Source organism: Neolamprologus multifasciatus, chromosome 8 (assembly GCF_963576455.1).
Source record: "Neolamprologus multifasciatus chromosome 8, fNeoMul1.2, whole genome shotgun sequence".
Lineage (NCBI taxonomy): Eukaryota > Metazoa > Chordata > Actinopteri > Cichliformes > Cichlidae > Neolamprologus > Neolamprologus multifasciatus.
In genome coordinates, this window is record NC_140446.1 from 16,599,816 (window position 1) to 16,623,357 (window position 23,542).

The 23,542-nt window shown below is 37.1% G+C and overlaps 1 protein-coding gene across 2 annotated transcripts; it reads left to right on the forward strand.

Annotated features, from left to right (window-relative positions):
- The first annotated feature begins 1,274 nt into the window (after nt 1-1,274).
- LOC146512795 (integrin alpha-M-like) lies at nt 1,275-23,542 on the forward strand. 2 transcript variants are annotated; one of them, XM_085170788.1, is made up of 31 exons: nt 1,275-1,535; nt 5,308-5,411; nt 6,789-6,891; nt 7,054-7,157; nt 7,603-7,673; nt 7,906-8,020; nt 8,294-8,421; nt 8,519-8,664; nt 9,049-9,199; nt 10,017-10,167; nt 10,524-10,597; nt 10,761-10,881; nt 11,497-11,636; nt 12,041-12,187; nt 12,283-12,486; nt 12,585-12,718; nt 16,528-16,670; nt 16,770-16,933; nt 17,027-17,152; nt 20,078-20,151; nt 20,445-20,586; nt 20,674-20,772; nt 20,890-20,969; nt 21,061-21,147; nt 21,348-21,417; nt 21,516-21,614; nt 21,729-21,809; nt 21,920-22,030; nt 22,195-22,308; nt 22,384-22,494; nt 22,630-23,542. In XM_085170788.1, the coding sequence occupies exons 2-31, from the start codon at nt 5,375-5,377 to the stop codon at nt 22,726-22,728; spliced, it is 3,426 nt and encodes a 1,141-aa protein (XP_085026914.1). In that variant the 5' UTR covers nt 1,275-1,535; nt 5,308-5,374; the 3' UTR covers nt 22,729-23,542. The 2 variants fall into 2 exon arrangements, with proteins under 2 accessions (XP_085026914.1, XP_085026915.1); XM_085170789.1 differs by lacking the exon at nt 1,275-1,535 and having other exon boundaries at nt 3,764-5,411.

Here is a 23,542-nt window from a genome sequence, read left to right on the forward strand (position 1 = left end):
GTGTATGCATGTCTATGCATGTGCAAGAACGTGTGTGTGTGTGTGTCATGGGGGTGCGTTTGTGTGACCTTCTGCTTAACAAAAGGATCATAAAAGCAGGAAGCTTACAACACAAGATAGGATGTGCCTAATAAAACCTCCCCCAGCACCAGAACGGCTGGAGAGGTGGTCAAAGACAAAGGAATGTCTTTGATCATGCTGCTTGAACTAAGACTTTACAAATTAAAGAAACACAATGACAACATTCAACAATTTGACTCCAACAGTTGTAAAATGGCTAACTGATCTTCTGCAGAGGAGTGGTTTATTTGTTTTATTCAGGATTCACAATTGATGACAGTACAGAAATACAATACAAGCAGCTGCATGACCTTCAGCTTTCAGGTTCTGCAGCACCTTGTTTGGATTTATAAGACAGACACTCTCTCTACTTTTAAGACTAGGCATAACACTTTATTTTTTGATCCAACATAGTTTTAGGTATCAGGTAACCCTGAGCCAGGGCTTCCCATGATGCAATTGTTTTTATTCATGCACCTACTTTTACTATATGCATTTATACACCACAGATAAGCATTAGTTGTTATAAATCTTTGACCATCTTCCACAGATTGGCTTTCTTCCAGTCTCACTGCCCTCACACAGGCTCAGTGAGGGGCAGCCATCTGCCAGATGGTTAATTAATTGCAAAATTTAATTAGCTTTGAGAAGTCACTGTATAACTTCTGAATTTTTTTTCTATGTCAGCAGAATTATTACCTCACTTCATTTGTCTAATAAAATTGACCGGATATTTTGGTGCATGTTGGGGAATGGTTGCAATCTCAGCATTGTAAGATGTAAAAAAATATACTTTAAGGCTTCTTCTTCCTATTCGTGTTTTTCCCTTTTAACTTAAATGGCCTCCTCCCCATTCAAACCAGCATTTCTATAAGTTAACATTTATTTTCACAGACAACTAGTCACAAAGCTTTGTACACAAAACAAAATAAATCAGCAAATTAAATGTCATAACAAAGGCAAATAAATGAAATTAATAAAAGTATCAACAAAAAGCCTGGTTAAACAATAAGATTTTCAGCTGGGTTTTACAGTAGTCCACAGAGTCAGCTAAATGTCCTTGTAGTGTGAGAATGTTCCAAAGTTGTGGTGCCACAGACTGAAAAGCTTTGTCCCCCATCGTCTTTAATCTCATACATGGAACAAGCAACAGATTCTAAGCCTGTGACTCATAGCCAAGTCTATGAGTCACAGTGTGCTTGGTAAAAAGCTGGGATAAATAGTCTGGAGCCTGGCTGTTTAGCGTGCTGTATGTGAGAGCAAGAATTAAAATGAATTCTAAAAACGTAACGAATGTAAAATGAATATAGAATCGGACTCGTGTAACAAGTGTCACCTGATAGTTCGCTGCCTTCTGTCAGGTGATTGGCGGAGGAGCTCTGAAAAGGTAGTGGGTGTGTGGGGTGAGGTCTGGTCTTCTGTGGGAAATTCCAGAGGCGGTTAACTCACTATGGTGCGAGTGGGTATATTGTTCGGTAAGAGACTTTTGCCATTTTGTTTGGATATATTATTATTTTGGTTGCCCATTTTTAATGCATGTTGTTGGACTTTTTTTAGTGTGACCAGGAGTTTTAATGGAGGAATTGATCAAGCTCTAGATTGACTCTAAGGAAAATGATCAATATTGTAGGTATACTGGGTGTTTGTTTTAGATCTGTGATTTTAAATGGTTTAATGAAACTGATATTTTATTGGGTAACATTTTACTCTATAATTTTTGTGTTTTGCAGCTGTTCTTGTGCTGTCTCTGTTGTCCTTTTTTGTCATTTTGGTTGGTAATTTTGTTTTGGTTAGTCCGTCCAGCCGTAAAGGCTGTTATGATTTGGGGGGAGTTTTGTTTATGCCACTTCCCTTTACAACCCAGATTCCAGGTAATGCATAGCGCTGATTCCCAGCTGTGCTTAGACACGAATTGTTAGAGGGCGTGTCCACAGGTAAAGTGATTGCAGTGTCTCTAAACGGGGTGTGACGGTTTGCAGTGTAGTGTTATTTGTCACACCTTTGGTTTGGTAAGTCTCATGTGTAGCTGGGGGTATTAGTGTGTGTTGTAAGTCCTGTCTGGGAATAAACGGGAAAATGTATGTTTAATTGATGTAATAAATACATTATAAATGTATTTGCCATTTTATTTGACACATTTGTGCTTGGTTACACTCGCTTAACTCGCTTCACTCAGGGCCCTTGCAAAAATTAAGAACATTTTGTCATCTTCTGAATTCGAGAAAGATGTTCATGCATTTATTTCATCCAAGGTTGACCACTGTAACAGTCTTTATTTTGGTATCAACCAGGCTCTGCACTCTCGTCTTCAGCTTGTATAGCATGCTCCAGGCCATCTCTTGACAGGCAGAAGTAAACGCGACTCTATTTCTCCAGTCTTTGCTCGTTTACACTGGCTTCCAATACGTTAGAGAATTGACTTTAAGATTCATTTGTTAAAAGTTCATTTGTTATTTAAAGGATTTATTCTAAGGTTCCTAGGTTGTTAGATTAAGTTTATTAGATTCCCCCTTGTGTCTCCCTCTGTCTCTCTGTGTTTATTTAATTGTGGGTTCTTGTGCCTTGCTTCCCCTCCTGTTTTTTTCCATGTTTCCCCTGCTCGTCATGTCTGTGCTCTCCATGCTCCTCCGTTTTCTCTCTCCCCCTCCAGTCTGCGTCTTTGTGTACTTCCTGTTTTACTTTGATAGTCTCCCATCAGTGTATGTCATGTTGTGCTTGATCCTGCCCTGTCTCGTTAGGATTATTTGTGTCAGCTGTGTTCTCCGTGTCCTCCATGTCCCTCATTATCTTCCTGTGTATTTATGTCCACGTCTCCCTCAGTTCCATGTCGCATCCTCCCTCATGGTTTTGTACCTCTCTGCGTTTCCCCGAGATGATAATGATGATGATGATTATTAGAATTTTCCTCAGTTTAGTTTTGTATTGATATGCATCCAGCAATAAAGCTGAAATGTTTAGATTTAAATTTAGAAAAATGGGAATGAGAAGTAGATTTTTTAAGCAGGTCAAAACCAGGAGAGGAAGGAAACATTACAGTAAATTCGGAACATTGGATTTAGCAGTTGAGAAAAAGGAAGTAAGAGTCTGACCAATTATAGGTTATAAATTGGGAGGAGTTATGGTCATGGTGTCAGTTTTGTTGGTGTCTAAGACAAGGTTATTGACACAAAGCTAATCACTAAACCAGGTTAAACAGTGGACTGGGGTGAAGCCAGCCAGTTTAAACTGCAATTCGGTATTGTTGTTTTGGGTGGTCTGTGAGCAGACACAGTTTCTAAGGAGGTGGGGTTTGGGGAGGATGGAAGAAGGAGAGACTGGTCCCAATTCTGGATAGCCACATTTTTTTGTGGGGGGCGGGTACATATTTGGAATTAGGAAATAACATCATAAAAACCATATGTTATGTAGTGAGTAAAAGCCACCAAGTAACCACTAAGGGCCTCTGTACTACCCGTGCACGCCCAAAGCTCTTGCAGGAACGAGCCCAGAATAAACGGGACAAGAGGGTCAAGATCAGCCAGGGTACATTAAAGTTTATTATTTTAAAAGAAAATACAAAGGGTTTGTAATAGACCAAAACCATCACAATAAAAATGTCGCTAATGACCACAATATACTCTTATTGGTTCAACCTGCCAGCAATTTAACTATCACCTGAGGGCAGCCCCAGATGCTTGTTTCTTTAAAAGAAACAAGCTTCTTTAAAAGAAACAAGCCCACCCCAAATAAATATGAGCCCAGCAGAACACTTATCACATGCATTAATTGTTTTAGTTCAGGCAATAATTGGTAGCACTACAATCACTCCTAATGAAACTTAATCACAGCAAATCCACTCGGAGCACCTCTGCGAGACCTAATCTCCCTAAGGTAAGAGCCCAGCTCAGGGATTGCACATTGCCCAACTAATATTGCACCAGCCCAGTAGAGATAAAAACAAACCCAGAATAAAAAAGATCAGTTTTAAAAAGTGACCCTACTCTAAAACCAACTTGGGAGAAAAACACAATGAAAAGAAGGAGGAAAAAACAGTGACAAATTCACACGTGCAGCCTGTCCTGCAGGAGGCAATACAATATAAGTTAGATTGCAGTGCATAAATATCCTTTCTTTTAATGTCAAATATATTAAATTAACATACCTCCAGCTGACTATTATGTTTGCTGCACAACTTGAATGTGGTCTTCTAAAATCAATACTAAAAAGATGAAATACAATAAAAATCAAATACATGTCAACAAACTTGTAACAAACAAAAAAAAATAATAATAAATAACTCAAAGAAAAACAGCCTGTACTTTGAACCTCTGCAGAGATTTACACTGACAGTTTGTGTAGCAGACAATGGAAACTTCTCAGGCTCTTCAACTTCTCACATACCAATTGTTCACAGCCACTTGTCAGTGCAAATGAGAGAGGAAGAGCACCTGGTGCTACTTCCTCTTTTATACCCTCCCTTGGGTCCCCTGGGTCTTAAAGCCTTCCCCATTACAGTTATGCTTAACTTGTTTGATTAATATTCAAAACTTAACTTGGCTTTAAATTAGAAAGAGAAAAAAAAGACTTCAAAGAAAAACAATGGGACACTGTGATGTTTTCTGATAATGATTCACCTCATAAATCATGTCACAATGTTCTTACCTATAGTTAAGTTTAAAAAATATTGTTAATGGTACTTTATATATGCACTACTGAACCTGTATTTACTTAGTATCTGATCGATACCAAAATCAACCATACCAAATTCAATATTGCTCGCCAACACTTCCCAGTTCCAGTGGCAATGATACCCTTACCTCCTTCAAGTAGGAGGGGGCAAGTCTTTCTGACTGAAAGTCATGGCTTCATATTTTGGAGGTGCTGTAATTCATTTTTCTTAATTTCTTTTACAAGAAGAGGCTTTTTTAATCATACTATGATCAGTGGGAAAGATATTGTAATCTGGTCAAATGTGGGGTTTTTTTTGGCTATTGATTATTCTAATTATTATTCATGATTACAGTAATTTCATCTTGTGGCTCCAAAAGTAATAAACTTCCAATCTTGTTTATTATATCTGTTTTTATTGTTTAATTAAAACCAAGTTGATGATTTTTTAGATAAAATGTAAACGACACCACCACAGTGTTGTGTAGCATCAAAGACACAGTGTTATTAATACTGTAGCAACTCCTACATAAGAGTTCCTCTAACTGACTGTGTTAGCTTTGAGAGGTTGCTTTATGAGTTCTGCATTTTTGATTTCAGCTCACACTATCAGCAGAAGTAGGTTCATGTTCATCTATCATTACCCTCGTTCCTTGGGAGTGACAAAATGGACTCGATAATTATTGCTACATTATTCTTGTCAGGTAAGACAAACTGGTGCCTACAGATTTATTCTCAATTATTATCAATTATCAATGTCTGCAAACAGTAGAAATATGACTGCTATTTTAATGAAAACCGTGTTTCTGGTAAATACAGCAGAGACACATTTTAAATTTAAAAAAAAGTACAATGAGTAGTATTAACCTTTTCATGCATGAATCATGACAACTTCAATCAGGATTGTTTTTAAATTATTTTTATCTTTAGGCATGAAAAAAAAAGATTTTTGAACTTCATTTTTTAAACATGTACTTTTCAAAGAGGTTTTTACATGTTCACTTAGATGGGCAACTGATGTGTATGGAGTGACACATCAGTGTCCAGTAGAGTGGTTTATGTGCAAGTAAACCATCAACACTGACACAAATACAAGAAAACAGCCTTGGAATAGCTGTCCAGTGTAGTGAAATCCACTATGCGTGAAAAGGTTAAGATCCAACATTGATTATTAGTTATTGAACCTATATCATCTCGAAATACTTTTGTAATGCTCATTTCCTTATATTTTATCCCCTGTGAACCAAACTACCCTCTGAAATGTGTGATCAGCTCAGTGACTGTATGTGTAACTTCTGACTGTAAAAATAGCTTCATTACTAAGATGTTTTTCTGTTATAGAAGTGTACTGAGTGAAAAAGTATTTCATAAGTCATCATTATAAAAAAATAAATTCTTGATTATTAACAAATTATTAAACTTGATTAAAACAAGCTGAAATAATCCAAAATAATCATTTTATGTTTATGAAGTCATTATATATACCTGCCTGTTTTGTTGAGGTCTACAGAAAATGTGAAGCTTACTTACTGCATGGTATTCTGACACTGCACCCAACTTTCCTACTGTGGTTATATTTTATATTTAATGTAAATAGCATATGCAAGAGTGAATAAATGCTGAGGGGATCCTATGAGAGTCTTTTATTTAACTCTTGTTAAGGCCATAACAAGAAACAGAAGTTGAGTCTCATGCTGATGAGGTATAAATATTATACAATGTCATACTGACTGCTTTTAACATCTAAAAAAAGGAAGACTTTGTTTAACAGAAATAAATAACTTATACTGAACAAAGACTTTGTTATGCATGGTTGCAGTGTTATGAGATTTTCACTGTACAGTAATCATATCAGAAAATGTTTAAGTTTCCGTATTGATATGTGACTTTGGTGCTTCCTAGTGTTAATGAAAGAAACCTACAGTTAAGAAAATAATTAAACCAACTCATCGACTGAATTAGTTGCTTCTTACTCTTATACTGCATATAAACAATTATAATTAGAGATGCTATAATGACATTATCATCCTTTACAGTGGCTCTAAAAATGTTATTGATGTTCTTCCTTCTTTAATTCTCAGTGTTAAATGCTGCACTTTGTTTCAATATTGATCCCGTGGCTTGGAAGACCCTGCGTAACTCTGCTGCTGGTTTTGGCTACCAGGTGGTGCAGAGACAATCAGAGTAAGTCAGGACATGCATTGTTATGTTGAAAGCGGGTTTACAGCTGCATGTTTAACATTACTGCTATTTATTTTTGTATTTATTTACCATCTCTGTTATGCTATATGGACATATGGAGTTTGCTTTCTAGACTTACATGATTGACTGGATTTACTTTGTTAGTTTGCTCGTCAGTGCTTCACTGGAACAGTATTCACAAAATGGAAGAGGGAAAATATACAGGTGCACCACTTCTCCCCCAAACTGCCAAGATTTACAATTTCAAAGTAGGTAACCATTCATTTCTAAATGTGCTAAAACTCGGATAGTATTTTGCCATAAAAATAGATATCCATAGATCCTGTCGCATACATTTGTTTAAATCAAATCACAGTTACAGTAGATTTCCATATTAGATATCTTAGTATGTAACGTTCAGCCTTAAAAATGAAATAAACTTTCCAACTGATGATAAAAACAAGAAAAAATTTCTTAAATTTTGACAATAGTGACGAAGAAAAGTAAAACTGAGTTTTGTTTTGCTTTCCTTCATTTTGAAAATATACCAGATGAAAACTATTGTTTATCTCAGTTTCCAGTCTAGACGATACCACTTCTTATAGTTATCATGAATTGTGGCACTTTGTAGTTCTCAATTTGAATATTGTTTTCTTCCTTCCACAAAGTGTATTTTAGGAGTGTTTTAACACATTTGTAATGCTTTCAATACAGCACCAGATTTTGCAGTCAACATGTCGCTTGGTTTGTCAATGAAAAGTGATCCAACAGCACAAAACACTGTGGTGAGTTACTTAACTGCAGACATTACCAGTGATTGTATCTCTCTATATCTATCCCTATATCTCTCTATCTCTCTGCCTCTCTCTCTCTCCTTTAAACAGACTAAAAGTCAGCAGATTTTAAAGATTTGTGTTGGAATTTCTTGTTTGATTTTATATAGAATTAATAATTCTTTAAGTGACAAAAAATACTCAACCTGCTGTATTATGGCCTCTTGGCTTTGTCTCCTCTCAGGTGTGTGGTCCAACCATTCCAAAGGACTGCAGAAGTATCACCATGTACAACGGTGTGTGCTTTCAGTTGGACCGTTATAATAGGATCAGACCACCCGTACCTTCTTCTCCTCCAGGTAACAGTAAATGCCTCTTTGCCTCTCTGTCTCTGTCTCTCTCTCTCTTACACACACACCCACACACACCCCCACACACACACACGCACACACCATTACTCCTGGTACCTCATTACAGTTAGTGATGCCCTCTAAAATGTTCTAAGGGGACACTTTAAAGGGACTATGTTTAAATGTGTGGTATTCACTGACCCTTTACCAAGGTACAAAATCCTTTTGCTTGCATGATATGAGTTTAAAAAAAATATAATTTTGAATCCATCTCTTTGACAGAGTGTAGAACACAGGCAGACATTGCCTTTCTGTTGGATGGTTCAGGCAGTGTAGATAATACTGATTTTCAAACAATGAAGAAATTTGTGAAAGATCTAATCGAATCATTTCTCTCAAGTGACACACAGGTGAGCAACTGTTGTCCCTCTGTCAGTAAAATCATAGCAAAGACATAAAATAACTACATTTTTATTTCTATTAAGTATTTTTTTCTCTCTTTTTCAGTTTTCTGTTTCCCAGTTTTCTACTTCACCTGAGGTTCACTTTTACTTTAAGAAATTTTCCTCATCTGGATCAGTGGAGACTGACATCAATGACATCAGTCAACAGGAGGGAGCTACTTACACAGCCGAGGCCATCAGATATGTTGTGTAAATAATGCAGTTATAATAGTGAAGAAGTGCAGTTACATTATTGTCCAGTTGATTTTTTTCCATAAATCTGATCACATTAAGTACTGTGTGGACTGTATGACTGAGGGAAGCCTTTTAAAAGACACACTGTACACAAACTTGTGCTTCAGAGTGTCATCTTCTACAGAGAAGATGATATGGCCCCAACTTTTTTGTTTTGAAAAAACAAAACAAACAAACAAACTTGTATAACGTTGATTTGTACAAAAATGTTAAAAAATTGCCAAAGAGAATGACATGCAGAAATAATAATAATAATACGGTTTACCTGATTGTGTATAATTTACAAGATCAACTGTAAAACAATATTTTGAAATGATTTTTTTTTTTTTAATTTGACAGGAACAATGTTTTCACACCACAAAGTGGTTCCAGACAAAATGTGAAGAAGGTCTTGATAGTAATTACTGATGGACAATCTCATGATCGGACCGATCTGGGAGGTGCAGCACAGCTAGCAGAGAGTAAAAACATTGTTCGATTTGCTATTGGGGTAAGTACTTCCATTATTTAAACCTGCAGTATGTTGACTTTTACAGTAATAATGAGTTTTATTCAGTTGTCACACTACAGTCACATTATGCTGCACTATAGGGAGAAAAGTCCTGAACCACTCACTCACTACAGCTCCTGAAGTTGCTTGGCCATAGAAACCAATGTTATGAAATTCCCGTCGCACAGTTTTTGTCTAAATGTTTCCACTTTGGAATAATACCACATAGAGTCAATCATGGAATATACAGGCAGACCAAATAAAATTTGGTGACTTGTTGCAGCGGTGCGATCATATTACAGTACTACACTTAAATTCAGTGAGCTCTTTAGAATGACTCACTCATTCACAAATATTTGTAAATTCAGACTGCATGGCTAAGGGATTGCATTTTTTTTAATGCCTGTAATAATATGACTGAAAACACACGAATTCAAAGATTAGGAGTTTTGGTTACATGCTGGCCACACATTTGTATATGCACCATATAATGTACATGTAGTGCATTTATTTAAATCAAAGCCAAACTCACTGACCATGTAAAATTTAAATGAAGTCTCTTAAATGAAAAAGCTGAATTACTAATGGAAACATGAGATATGTGTGTACTACAAATACAGCTAGTAGAGGAAAAAATATGTGTAAAAACTATTTTATAGCATGACATAAATGTTATCATGGATTTAGGTTCTATTCAGTGTTAGAGAGTTTAAAACCTGTTTGTAAATCAAGTGAAGTTTAACGAATGTATTTTAATAAAGTGAGCAAATAATTTTGCATAGTATGAGGACTCAAACATGTTTGTCAACAATCGTAGGTGGGGGGTGCATTTACTAACCCTGATGCCAAAAGAGAACTGGACACCATTGCATCGTCTCCCTCAAACAAACACGTCTTTCAAGTGGAGAACTTTGACGCACTTGAAGTAATAAGACAGAATCTGCAGGACAAAATTTTCTCAATCGAAGGTACAAATATTGGGCATATTGGGGCCTGATGAATGCAAAAACAAAGAATTGCCAGATTTTTTTTTTTTACCTTATTTTTGTTTTTAAGAAAAATAAGAGCCACATATGAGGATATTTGTTTAACATTTTGATAGAACAGTAGCAGTATAATGTCCTCGTCAGTGGATATCAGGCCCATGTAGAGCAAAATTGAGTATTTTGGTCTAAATAACCCAAAATGTGATGTCCACATATGTGGACGCCAGGTCCTAGGAGGTTAAATAATTACTTGAAGCATAATAAAAAAAATAAATCTTCAAATTGAATTTGACTCATCGTGTCTATCTTTTACCTTCTCATTTATTTTTCTGTTACAGGATCTCAAAGCAGTGGAGAGTCACTGAAAATGGAAATGTCTCAAGAGGGATTCAGTGCAGTTATTGTGCCTGAGGTAATTAAAACTACCTGAAACTCACCAGACAGTCTAGTCATAGAAAGAGAGATTCACATGTGCCTTTGTGCCACTTTTTATGATCTAAAAGCAAATATACAATTATATAGTTAAATCAGTTTAATAAATTGTATATAAAATGTATTTTCTGTCTACACTGTAGGGAATTCAGATATCTATTGTTGGTGCAAACCAGTGGAAGGGAGGCTACGTGCAATACACAACAGGAGGCCAGAAGGTGAAAACATACGAGGACGTGTATTTGGAGCCTGACAGTTATCTTGGTAAGAATATTACAGTTTTATCTGTCTTGCAGCAGCTTCATTGGCTCCCGGTCAAATATCGCATCAATTTCAAAATAGTCTTGTATACATTTAAGGCTATTCATCATCTCTCCCCTCCATATCTCTCTGATCTGGTTCAGATCACCATCCCATCTCAGATCTTCTTCTCTTTCTCTCTCTGTCCTGTCTCCCCGTCTTGGGGTGCAGGGCATTCAGCTGCTTTGCTCCTCGACTCTGGAATTCCCAACCTCCTGATTTGAGAAATATCACTTCCTTCTCTCACTTTAAGTCCCAACTCAAAACTCACTTATTCAAAATAGCTTATCCCACATAACCTCTCCACTCTGCTATTTTAAATTAATTTTATGTCTTATGCTTTTATTATTGTGTAAACTGCTTGCTTTTATGTTGCTTTTATTATTCTGCTGTGTACAGTGTGCTTGAGTGTTTTGAAAGGCGTTTTCAAATAAAATGTATTATTATTATTATTATTATTATTATTATTATCAATCTAACTCATACACATCTGTTCAGGCATACTTTTGCAAAATGGACAAAACTTAAATCGGATGATGAATCTTAGTCTGTCTTTCTCTTTGACTAACTAAATTCTAGGTTACTCCATGGCAACTGCTAAAACCCAAACTGGTTCACTGACAATTGTTGGTGCTCCAAGATATAAACACAGAGGAGTTGTGGTCGCTGTTAACAGACAAAGCTTTGAAAACCAAAAGATTGAGCCCTTGTTATCACAAGTATGTATCTAAACATATCTGAATGTTCTGAAAATTAAAATTGTGAACTATATATAAATTATTTTCTCAAATTAAAACTGTTGTCATTTTTCTTTATATCTGTTTAGATTGTCATTCATCCAGGTCATGGTAGACTAGGGGCCTGGGAAGAAAAAAAGGGCTTCTTTTAGTTTTGTGAAAACATTTCACATCTCATTCAAGAGGCATCTTAAGTTCTTATAGGACAACCCCAACTAGGGTTTAAATACCTGGGGCTCTCAACATTTTAGTTTGAGAACTGAAGATACCTCTTGGATGAGAGGTGAAAAGTCTTCACAAAACTTCACAAAGTTCAGTAACATTCTTTCCAAGCTCCTTAGATTTCCTTTGTGATTTTTTTATTTAATAATTTGTTGCTTACACAGTACCAGACTGGTGAATATTTTGGGGCAGAGGTGTGTACCATGGACATAAACAACGATGACATCACTGATCTAATCTTCATATCAGCTCCAATGTACATGGAGCCTGATAGAGAGGGAAGAGTTTATGTTTGCAGATTAATTGGTTTGGTAAGTCACAATTTTATTTACTGTAATTAAATTTATCAGTTTATTTGCCAGGTTTTAATCATCTGATCTTAAAATGTTCACTCTCCTCCTTTTAGTTTGTTGAGTGTAATTTTGATGATCCATTAATACTAAGAGGACATGCAGCTGTCAAAGGAAGGTTCGGCTCTTCTCTTGCTGTGCTGCCTGATCTAAATTCAGATGGATTCATGGATTTGGCAGTTGGAGCACCTTTGGAGAATGACGGCAGCATCTATATATTCCACAGTGAAGGAGGACGAATCAGCCCTACTTACTCACAGGTACACAACATCAAAGAACTCACAAAGATTATTAAATGCATCTATTATGCAAAGCCACACTATGCAGAGTGATTAATAAAATATTTCTATGTACACAGAGAATTACTGGCTCTGAGGTCCAGTCAGGACTGAAGTTCTTTGGTTTATCAATCAGTCAGTCATCTTTTGATCAGAGTGGTGATAAACTTCCTGACTTAGCAGTGGGTTCAAAGGGTAGAGTTGTTTTACTGAGGTAAGTCCAAGATAGTCTAGTCAGTATTGTTGTCTATCATATTTCTTCCATTTTTATTAATGTGCAACCCTGATGATTGTATTTGTGTGCAAAAGTTTTGGACTGGTTGAAAAGTCCTTATTATATGAATAGCGCATTTGTTTTATATAACCATCAAAGTATTCATGATAAGAGATTTAGGATTTTCAATTGAATACATATACAGTGGTCCTTTGTTTATTGCGGGAGATACTTTCTAAAAATAACCCGCGATAGGTGAAATCCACGAAATAGCCAGCTTTATTTTTTACTATTATTATAGATGCTTTAAGGCTGTAAAACCCCTCACTACACACTTTATACACTTTTCTCAGGCAGGCACAAACATTTTCACACTTTTCTCTCTTGTTTAAACACTCTCAAAGCTCAAATCTTCGTAGAAAAATAAGTCCAGTATTATAGAATGAAACAAAAAGATCAAACCCTGTTTTCAGGTCCAGAACAAGGGAACAGAGCTGTCACGGCTGTGCCAGCATTCGTATGGTGTGTGTGAGAAAGGACCCAAATGCTGGCACAGGCTTGGATGTGAGCGAGCTTAAACATTGGTGGCACAAACAGAAACACGGCAATCAAAAACAGAACCTAAATATAATCTAAACTGGGAATGACTAACAAAACTAACCTGAAACCTAAAAGCCTTAGACGGGGATGCAGGGAGATGCAGGGGAAAGGACACAGACGAACCAGTGACAAACACAAGAGAACACACACTATAAATACAAGACAAGATGGGGGAAATGCAAGCTGAACACACTGGCATAAGACACAGACCTTCACAATAAAACAGAAAACGCAGAACACAGGGAAGCCATATAACAAACCCTAAAACTAGAACTCAAGAAACACTAAAAAACTAAAGAAGTTGACACCAAGAGAAGAAACCAAAAACCAAAAGTACAAAACTCAAAAAACACTGGGTCGCCAACCCAGGACCACAACAAGAGCAGCTGCGAGAGAATACAGCATTAATGAATCAATTGTACGGAGCAGAATGAGTTGAGTAAAGTTTGAGTTATCTGACTGTTTTATTTTTTGTCGCCTTATAATCTGGTGTGCCTTATGGTCCGAAAAATATGGTAACACCTTCCTTTAGCGTGTCCAGAAGTCCAACTTTTGTGTAATGGTTAGCATCTTCCTCTGCCTTTTGGGTGCTACCGCAGGTGCCATTGATGGTGCAAAACGCTTCATCGACATTGTTGTGTTTGTTGGGGAGAAAACTTACAAACACACAGTACAGCACTTCAGAGTCACACTGCTAGCAATTGAAGATTTATGTGAATTTGACAAGCTGAACGCATTCTGTGCTGGATAGGAGACACGACACGACAGGAGATTGATTGACAATGGTCTACACTCGATCAGGATTCAGAACACAATGCGCTCTTTAAAAAAACCCATGCAAAATTGCACAAACAAACAATCCGCGAAACAGCGAGTCCGCGAAAGGTGAACTGCGTTATAACAAGGGACCACTGTATAGGGCAAAAAGGGTATCTATCATCTATCAACTGGAAGTTTATTTTAGGTTTATTTTAGTTTTTGTTTAAAGCCTTACTGATCATTAGAAAAATACTTTAGTTCCAACTTATTTTACCACCAGATGAGAAATGCTCTGCTGACTGAAGAAGGAATAAATATATACAGTGGGGCAAAAAAGTATCTAGTCAGCCACCGATTGTGCAAGTTCCCCCACTTAAAATGATGACAGAGGTCAGTAATTTGCACCAGAGGTACACTTCAACTGTGAGAGACAGAATGTGAAAAAAAAATCCATGAATTCACATGGTAGGATTTGTAAAGAATTTATTCGTAAATCAGGGTGGAAAATAAGTATTTGGTCACCTCAAACAAGGAAAATCCCTGGCTCTCACAGACCTGTAACGTCTTCTGTAAGAAGCTTTTCTGTCCCCCACTCGTTACCTGTATGAATGGCACCTGTTTGACCTCATCATCTGTATAAAAGACACCTGTCCACAGCCTCAACCAGTCAGACTCCAAACTCCGCCATGGCCAAGACCAAAGAGCTTTCGAAGGACACCAGGAAAAGAATTGTAGACCTGCACCAGACTGGGAAGAGTGAATCTACAATAGGCAAGCAGCTTGGTGTGAAAAAATTAACTGTGGGAGCAATCATCAGAAAATGGAAGACATACAAGACCACTGATAATCTCCCTCGATCTGGGGCTCCACGCAAGATCTCATCCCGTGGGGTCAAAATGATCATGAGAACGGTGAGCAAAGATCCCAGAACCACACGGGGGGACCTGGTGAATGACCTGCAGAGAGCTGGGACTAAAGTAACAAAGGTCACCATCAGTAACACACTACAACAGCAGGGAATCAAATCCCGCAGTGCCAGACGTGTTCCGCTGCTGAAGCCAGTGCATGTCCAGGCCCGTCTGAAGTTTGCCAGAGAGCACATGGATGATACAGCAGAGGATTGGGAGAATGTCATGTGGTCAGATGAAACCAAAGTAGAACTTTTTGGTATAAACTCAACTCGTCGTGTTTGGAGGAAGAAGAATACTGAGTTGCATCCCAAGAACACCATACCTACTGTGAAGCATGGGGGTGGAAACATCATGCTATGGGGCTGTTTTTCTGCCAAGGGGACAGGACGACTGATCCGTGTTAAGGACAGAATGAATGGGGCCAAGTATCGTGAGATTTTGAGCCAAAACCTCCTTCCATCAGTGAGAACTTTGAAGATGAAACGAGGCTGGGTCTTCCAACATGACAATGATCCAAAACACACCGCCCGGGCAACAAAGGAGTGGCTCCGTAAGAAGCATTTGAAAGTCCTGGAGTGGCCTAGCCAGTCTCCAGACCTCAACCCCATAGAAAATCTGTGGCGGGAGTTGAAAGTCCGTGTTGCTCGGCGACAGCCCCAAAACATCACTGCTCTTGAGAAGATCTGCATGGAGGAATGGGCTAAAATACCAGCTACTGTGTGTGCAAACCTGGTAAAGACCTATAGTAAACGTTTGACCTCTGTTATTGCCAACAAAGGTTATGTTACAAAGTATTGAGTTGTATTTTTGTTATTGACCAAATACTTATTTTCCACCCTGATTTACGAATAAATTCTTTACAAATCCTACCATGTGAATTCATGGATTTTTTTTTTCACATTCTGTCTCTCACAGTTGAAGTGTACCTCTGGTGCAAATTACTGACCTCTGTCATCATTTTAAGTGGGGGAACTTGCACAATCGGTGGCTGACTAAATACTTTTTTGCCCCACTGTATATTTTTAAGAACCTGGAAAAACAGTCCCTGTGTGTTTCATTCAAATCTCAAAATGAAATATGAAACGCATAACACTAGGCTCTTTCAAAGTAATGGTCTCTGTGCAGAAATGGAAATGCCTGCAATACCCAGATTTTATAAAACAGTATGTATTTCAGGCATGTTAACACGATGAAAGAGTTATCATTTAGTCACCCAATTAATATAGTAAATTTGCACCTCCGAAACACAAGAGTGATGGTGACGGAAATTGGGTGTCTGCAAAACTACATAGATATTCCATTTAAAAAAGCATTCTATTGAATGATTTACCAAGACTTATTCCATAAACCATTAATTGTCATTTACAACATTAATGATCATATCTGACTTTTGAGAGCTAATGTTGTTGGTAGAACTAGTTTACACTGTGGGGAAGTCTTTTCTTAATTCAGGTCAGAACACCAAATTTTAAAAACAGCTGTTAATTTGGTACTACTTAAAACCTAAATGTGGTTCTTCTTTGTTTTCCTAAATTCTAGATCAAGACCCATAGTAATGGTGAAAGCTGAAGTGTCATTCAGCCCAATCCAGATCCCTACACAGAATGTAGACTGCTCAAAACCATTGAAGAACACAGCTAACATCTGCTTTACTATGAGTACAATATCTACAGTCAACACAGGTTCATCATTTTCTTCAGTTTTCTAAACCAGAAAGCCAAAGCTATCAGATATTTATTTTTTAGTTGTATACATTTCTAATATCAAACTTTGATTTCCAGACTTTGATGCTCAAGCAAGGATTAATTATACTTTAACACTGGATGCCACTCGTAAACCTCCAAACAACCGAGCTTACGTCAATGGGAAACAACGAGAGGAGTCCAGCTCACTTACTGTTGAATTAAATGGCAAACAGTGCTCAACTGTCACATTCGTCATTGAGGTAAAACCAAATACCAGCAGGAAAAAAAAACAAAAAACTACTACAACTTAAGAATCCTCTAACATGGATCCTACTACTGCCCTCTTCTTGCAGGCCTGTCCAGAAGATGCACTCAATGCACTTTCCAATGAGCTGAAATTTACATTTGATGGTTTACCCTCAAACACACAACTCAGACCAAGTCTCGCACCACAGGCTCAAACAACAACCACTTATCCTGTAAGTAATCCTGAAAACTTTTTAACTGGGCAGCTGAGCCTAGTCTTTGTGAAATGCACACACAACCAGTAACCAGTACCTCTGGAGAGCCTTGTACTGCAGTTGTGCCTACAAATCCAAATTAATTATAAAGTGCTCCACATAAAACAAAGAAGGTCTTGACCATAGAAACAAGCCTCAGTTGAAAAAAAACTTAAAATAGAATTAATGTGTTTGTCCAGTTTAAGTTGCTGTCCATTTTCCCACACCAGAACAACTGGACCTTAGTCTTGCTCTCATTAAACTAAAAAAAAAGTGAGGCCATCAGGTTTTGATGCCATCAAAATGTTCAAACAAATTTTAATGAGAAGCAGTAATTTGCTTTCAGGGGCAAATGGGTTTGGGAATCATCAGCATAGAACTGGAAAGACATCGAATCTTTTCAGAATTCACCCTAGATGAAGTAAACAAAAAGAGAAAAGAATCGGCTCAAGAACAGAATCTTGTGGAACTCCACATAGGAGTGGTGCAGAGCGAGAATTTGAGCCCCAGAAAGTGACCTTAAAACATCTTTCTGAGAAGTTAGTATGACCTAAACCACTCTAAAGCTGCGACTTTTACCCCCACACAGTGCTTGAGACAAGAAATAAGAATACTGTGATTGACAGTATCAAAGATCTAAAATCTAGAATAACAAATTCCCCAGAGTTGGTAAATAAAAAAAGATAATTAAAAACTCTTAAGACAGACAATTCTCTGCTGTGAAATGCCTTAAAACCAGATCACATGGGAATAGTCTAGTCTTGCATGTACTTTTTTAGTCCATCAGCTAAATGCACAAAAGAATTTAGTTATAAAATAAAGAGCTGAAATATAGTATTGCATGTAGTATTAAAAACAAAGAAGTGTCCACAGCAGCCCCCGTTTGAACCTTTCCTGCTGTATTTTTGACTTCTGATGTTTTGGTTTTTTTTGTTTGTTTTTTTCCTGCTGCTTCCCTTCCTGGTGAGCTTTACTGTTTCTCCCTTCCCATTTCACTTTTCAACCAATCGACATTCAGCCGATGCGTAGGCCATTATTTCCAACAACATGCAATATGGCTGTTCTGTATGTTGCTCATAATGAAAAGGACATCTCTCTGCTTCTGCTTCCTGATGAATGTCTCTCTACTTGACTCAATAAATCACTATCTTTGTCAAATAAGAGTTTGGCGCTAATAATGATTTAATTAACAACAAAACTGGGTTTTATGCTTCTAACTGCAACCTGGCTTGATAATACTGGTAACACAGAGCTGATTGAAACATCACCTACTAAATATAGTTTTGAATATCAAATTTGTGTCTCTTGACAGGAGGTTTGAATGTTTAGGTTTAATAATTAATTCTACGTCTCCTGCTATATTAATCCTTATCATACATCATCCTTTTGATGAAAAGGATTTAAAACTGAGTTGAAAACTGAGACACAGTTTTGTGGAAGAAACTTGTGAAATTTATAATAATATAATTTCTAATCATGTCAATATTCAATTTCACACTGACAACCAGTGGCGGTCCTAGCCTGTTTGGCGCCCTGGGCGAACACTCCCTCTGGCGCCCCCCCCCCCCCCCCCCCCCAACACACACACACACAAAACATATTAAGGATTGTACATTAACATAAAACTGTTGTGCACACACATATACACATATGAAGAGAGATGCATAGTATGCAAACGGCTACCAAACAGCCATCATAATTCGTCATACAATGAGAACGGGACAAATCAACAATTGACAATGACTAATTAATATTAAAATCTGTAACATAATGTATTGTTTGGAGTTTAGTCTGTTACTGTTACTATTTTTACCATTTCTTCTTGGAGCAACTGTAACCCACATAATTTCCTTAGGGATTAATAAAGTATTCTGATTCTGATTCTGATTGTTTCAGGATACATGACCTGCCATTATCCAATGACACATCTGCTTACCTGTATCTTTTGCTCGTTTCTCTTCCTCTTCTTTTCTCTTTTTTCTAAACTGAAGACATGATGGCTTTGAACTTTTCTTGTCCATCTTCCATTGGTTTTAATTTTGCACTCCAGTATGAACACCCATCCCCCAACTCGAGGATCACCACAACATAACCTAACAGACCTACACCTTAATTCACAGATTCACTTTGTCTAAGGTGTATTTGCAAACGAAGGGCGCCCTTACTCCCAGGAAATGGGCGATAGAAAGCCGATCGGTGCCTGTGACATTCCCAATATGCGCTGGTTGACGTCGGGGCAGCATGAGTACGAGCATTTTTAATTTTTTTTGCCGATGTCCGTGATGCCGCCCCCCACCACAATGCCGCCCCGGGCAACCGCCCGTGTCGCCCGTATCTAAAACCGCTACTGCTGACAACAGCTGTAATTTTGACGTGAAATAGTTCATCAGTTTATTCAAATGTTTTCATTTTAAACATGTAGTTGGACCCATCCATACAAAAGGCCAAATGCGTGATCTAATTTTTTTCCATAGGACTTGCTATCACAGTTACAAATCTTGTAGATGTTGTCATCTCTGATCATTATTGCATTTTTAGGAAGTATTTTGTTCATCTGTCAAAACAAATACAAATATATTTAATAATAATAAGAATAAGAATAATAAGAATAATAAGAATAATACATTTTATTTGAGGGTGCCTTTCAGAAACCCAAGGTCACCTTACAAAAAACACAATTAATAAAAGGAACAATAGTCATAAAATACATAAAATAAGTAAAATTTTATGCGTGACAATGCGTGGCAAAAGTAAATTTGGCACGCATTGTCACACACTATTTACCAGTACTTTTATCATGTAATGGAATTATGAGCCATCTCTGTACATCATTTCTTTCAACCTATAAAAAGTTTAATTTAGGCTGTAAATAATGTATAATATAAATTTTGCCCTATTCCACAGTTAGAGTTTGAGATCAGCTGTGGCTCTGACAACAAATGTGTTGACCACCTGAAAGTGGATTTCAACTTTACCAGGTGAGGCCCAGTTACAACATGTATGCTTTGCTTGTATGTCTGGTATCATCATATACGTCCCATGTCTAAAAAAGAAAAGCACGCTAAAACTGACTACAGATGAAAAAATGCTTATTATTTATTCTATACTAACTAGTCTTTCAAATTTCAATTCTTTGCAATAAATCTGGGCTTCTCTGCTTGGGCTGCTGCTGCCCCCACTACCCGGCCCCAGATAAGCAGAAGAAGATGGATGGATGGAGTAGGCTTAATTTCTTCCCTTTTTATTCTTCTGCTTCCTCATCCTCTTACAGATCCTCGGAGGTTAAAGTGGGCATTGATGAGCTTTTGAATGTCACAGTCACAGTCGAGAACAGAGGAGAAAACTCCTACAACAGTCGTGTTATTCTCACGTACCCAGCTGGACTCTCCTACAGGAAGTTTACAATTCAGCAGGTAACGCATCAGCAACAAGTCTGTGTTAGTCACCACTGATCTGCTGCTCTCCCATTGTATCTACCAGTTATTTTGTTCTTAATAAAGGGAAGAATTGAGTGCGACTCCTTGGACAGTGAAGATGGTTTATCACAAGGAAGGACAGACTGCACTATTGACAAGCCAATTTTCAAAAGCAAAACTAAGGTTTCATTTCTGTTTTATTTTTTTGTCCAGAACATTTTTTTTGTGTCTTTTTTCCCCTCCGTTTTGCACAGCTTAAAGGCAAAGAGGATTCATTCTAATCTCTTTCATTCAATTAAGGCTTTCTTCACTGTCTCCTATGGGATTGACACCAACAGTCAACTTGAGAGGGAGATCTTTGTAACTGCAAATGCCACCAGGTACTGTTGTACGGTTCCTTTGGTCCAGGTACCCATCATTTATGCAATAGCCTACAAATACATTATAAATAATAACAGTTATTCTTTTTAGTGGAAATCAGGATCATGCCCCTACAAGTGACCTCTACAAAAAGAAATCAATTGATGTGAAATACAGCATTTTTATGACATTTGAAAGGTACGTGTTCTTCTAATATATATATATATATATATATATATATATATATGTATATATATATATATATATATATATATATATATATATATATATATATATATATGTGTGTGTGTGTGTGTGTGTGTGTGTGTGTGTGTGTGTGTGTGTATAGATCATTTAGAAATGGACAAAATGTTTACTTATATTTATTTAATATTTAGCTCCCACAGTTACAACAATTTCACATTTGGGATGAATGATTTGCAGAAACCAGTCCAACAATCAGTCAAGGTCAGCTATAATTTCTGCATATACTGGTATTTTAAAAGCTAACTATATTATTTAGACGTAACTATAATACTTGGCTATACTTTTGCTTTCTTGTTTAGGTTACAAATGATATCAGAGCACTTAATTTCACTGTGGTGATTAAGGTTCCAGTGAAGCTTGGTGAAAAAGACATTTGGGTGAATTTGAGCAGCCTACAGGTAATATATATGTCAGAAGATTTTTCTACCAACTCCAAAAATGGCTTTGGTATGGACGGACCCGTGTGACAAAATTGGGACCATGGAAGCTAAAATAAATCAAATATGTTTCAGATTTCAGACTGTCAGAGAGGAGATGATGAAGAACCAGGTGTCAGAAATTTTGTTGAAAACATACAAAAAAATAAAGCTGTGGTAAGCTTTGCATTTAAGCTGTCTACATTCAACCTAACTGTCGATTAGAAATTCACATTACACTGGATCACAGCTTATGCTGCATTTGTTCTTCTTCAAATCACCCACAGGACTGCTCTGTAGCCATGTGCAGGGTGTTTAAGTGCAACACATTTATGGGAAGACTGCAGAGTAGGACATATGAAATTTCTGCCAACCTCAGTTCAGGATGGATAGAGCAGGTAATTGATGGGAAGTCTGGGTTAAATGCTTTATTAATATATTTTGCAACTCTTTCTGAATATGCACTAGTAATGTGGTTAAACTTTAGACAGAATTTTCCTCTTATATCAAACGATGCCTAATTTAGGCTCAACACATTCCATTTTTAATTGCTTTTTTTTAGATTGGACTTCAGTCTGCCAAATTCCTTTTGATCAGCACAGCCAGTCTGGAGTATGACAAAAACCAGTACATCTACTTTTCAATGGGGTCTGATAACAATTCTCCTGTACGCAAGGTGAGTACATATTTAACTTGTTCCAGTTATTTAGTATCTTACATTTCATCCACATTCTGTCACCTCATCTCTCAGATTGAGGCAGAAGTAGAAGTGTATCCTCAGCCAGATTTCACGAAAGCGATCATCGGAGGAGCCCTGGGAGGGCTGGCTTTTCTGGCTTTAATCACTGCTGGCCTGTATAAGGTGAAAGAGACTTTTTACGCTTTTTCAATTAATTACACAGCTTTAAAATGTTTTTGGTGACCATGTCCAGTTAAAAAAAAAATGTTTTAGAGATTACTATATCCAATACTGATTTTTTTTTCCTTCCATTCCCAGGGTGGATTTTTCAAGAGTAAATACAAACAGATGATAAGTGAAAATCCACAAGAGGTACCAGTTCCAGAGATGGATGCAGGAGCAACCCTAACAGAATAATAAAAATCACACTGGTAGTTGCATCTATATGAAAGCTATAGACCCTCCTAATATTTTTAGGAGTAAACATGGTGTGTAGAAATGTTGATTCTAGAACATTTGATTCATGAAAGAAAAACCAGCTGGCTGTGTCTAAAATCACAAATCAATTTTTTGACCATTCAAACTTTACACTTGGCCCAATGCAGTCAGACAAATACTATTCACCTGGTGACCGCCAATCCATCAGGTTACCGGATGGACAATCGTGACTTGTCACTCCAGAGCACACATCTCCATTGCTTTAGAATTCAGTGGTGGTGTGCCGTATACCATTGGATCTGATGCTTTGCATTGTACTTGGCAATGTAAGTCTAAACAGAAAAATGCAACTGCCAATCCACTGCTTAAATCCCAGACATGCACATGAAGGCAAAGCATTACAAGGAGACAAAAAGTCTGTATACTTAAATAAATCACACAAAACTAAATATAGTGAACTACTTGAGCAGATGTTCTTTGAAGCATTATGGTAGAAACTTTGTCTTTGTAAAGTGACTTTTTTATCATTTGAAGACTCTTAACTGCTTCTCTACAATGAGACCCTTTTTTGTGTTTAAATTTCTGCAAACATATTTTTTAAAGAATTTGTTGTATGGTGAAAAGAAGCTTCTTTCTTTACCATTATGTACTGCAACATGTATGGAATTCAATATATAGTTATTATACTTATATACTTATATACTTACAATATATACTTGCCAAAAATAACAAAGAAAAAAATTGTGAAATGTGACTTGCTTTATTAAGGAATAAATAACAGCACATGTAATTA

Coding starts and splice junctions, on each gene's coding strand:
- LOC146512795 (XM_085170788.1), top strand. CDS start 5,375: ATGGACTCGATAATTATTGCTACATTATTCTTGTCAG. Junction 8,422..8,518: donor TTCTCTCAAGTGACACACAG/GTGAGCAACTGT, acceptor TCTCTTTTTCAG/TTTTCTGTTTCCCAGTTTTC. Junction 20,773..20,889: donor TTTTCAAAAGCAAAACTAAG/GTTTCATTTCTG, acceptor CATTCAATTAAG/GCTTTCTTCACTGTCTCCTA.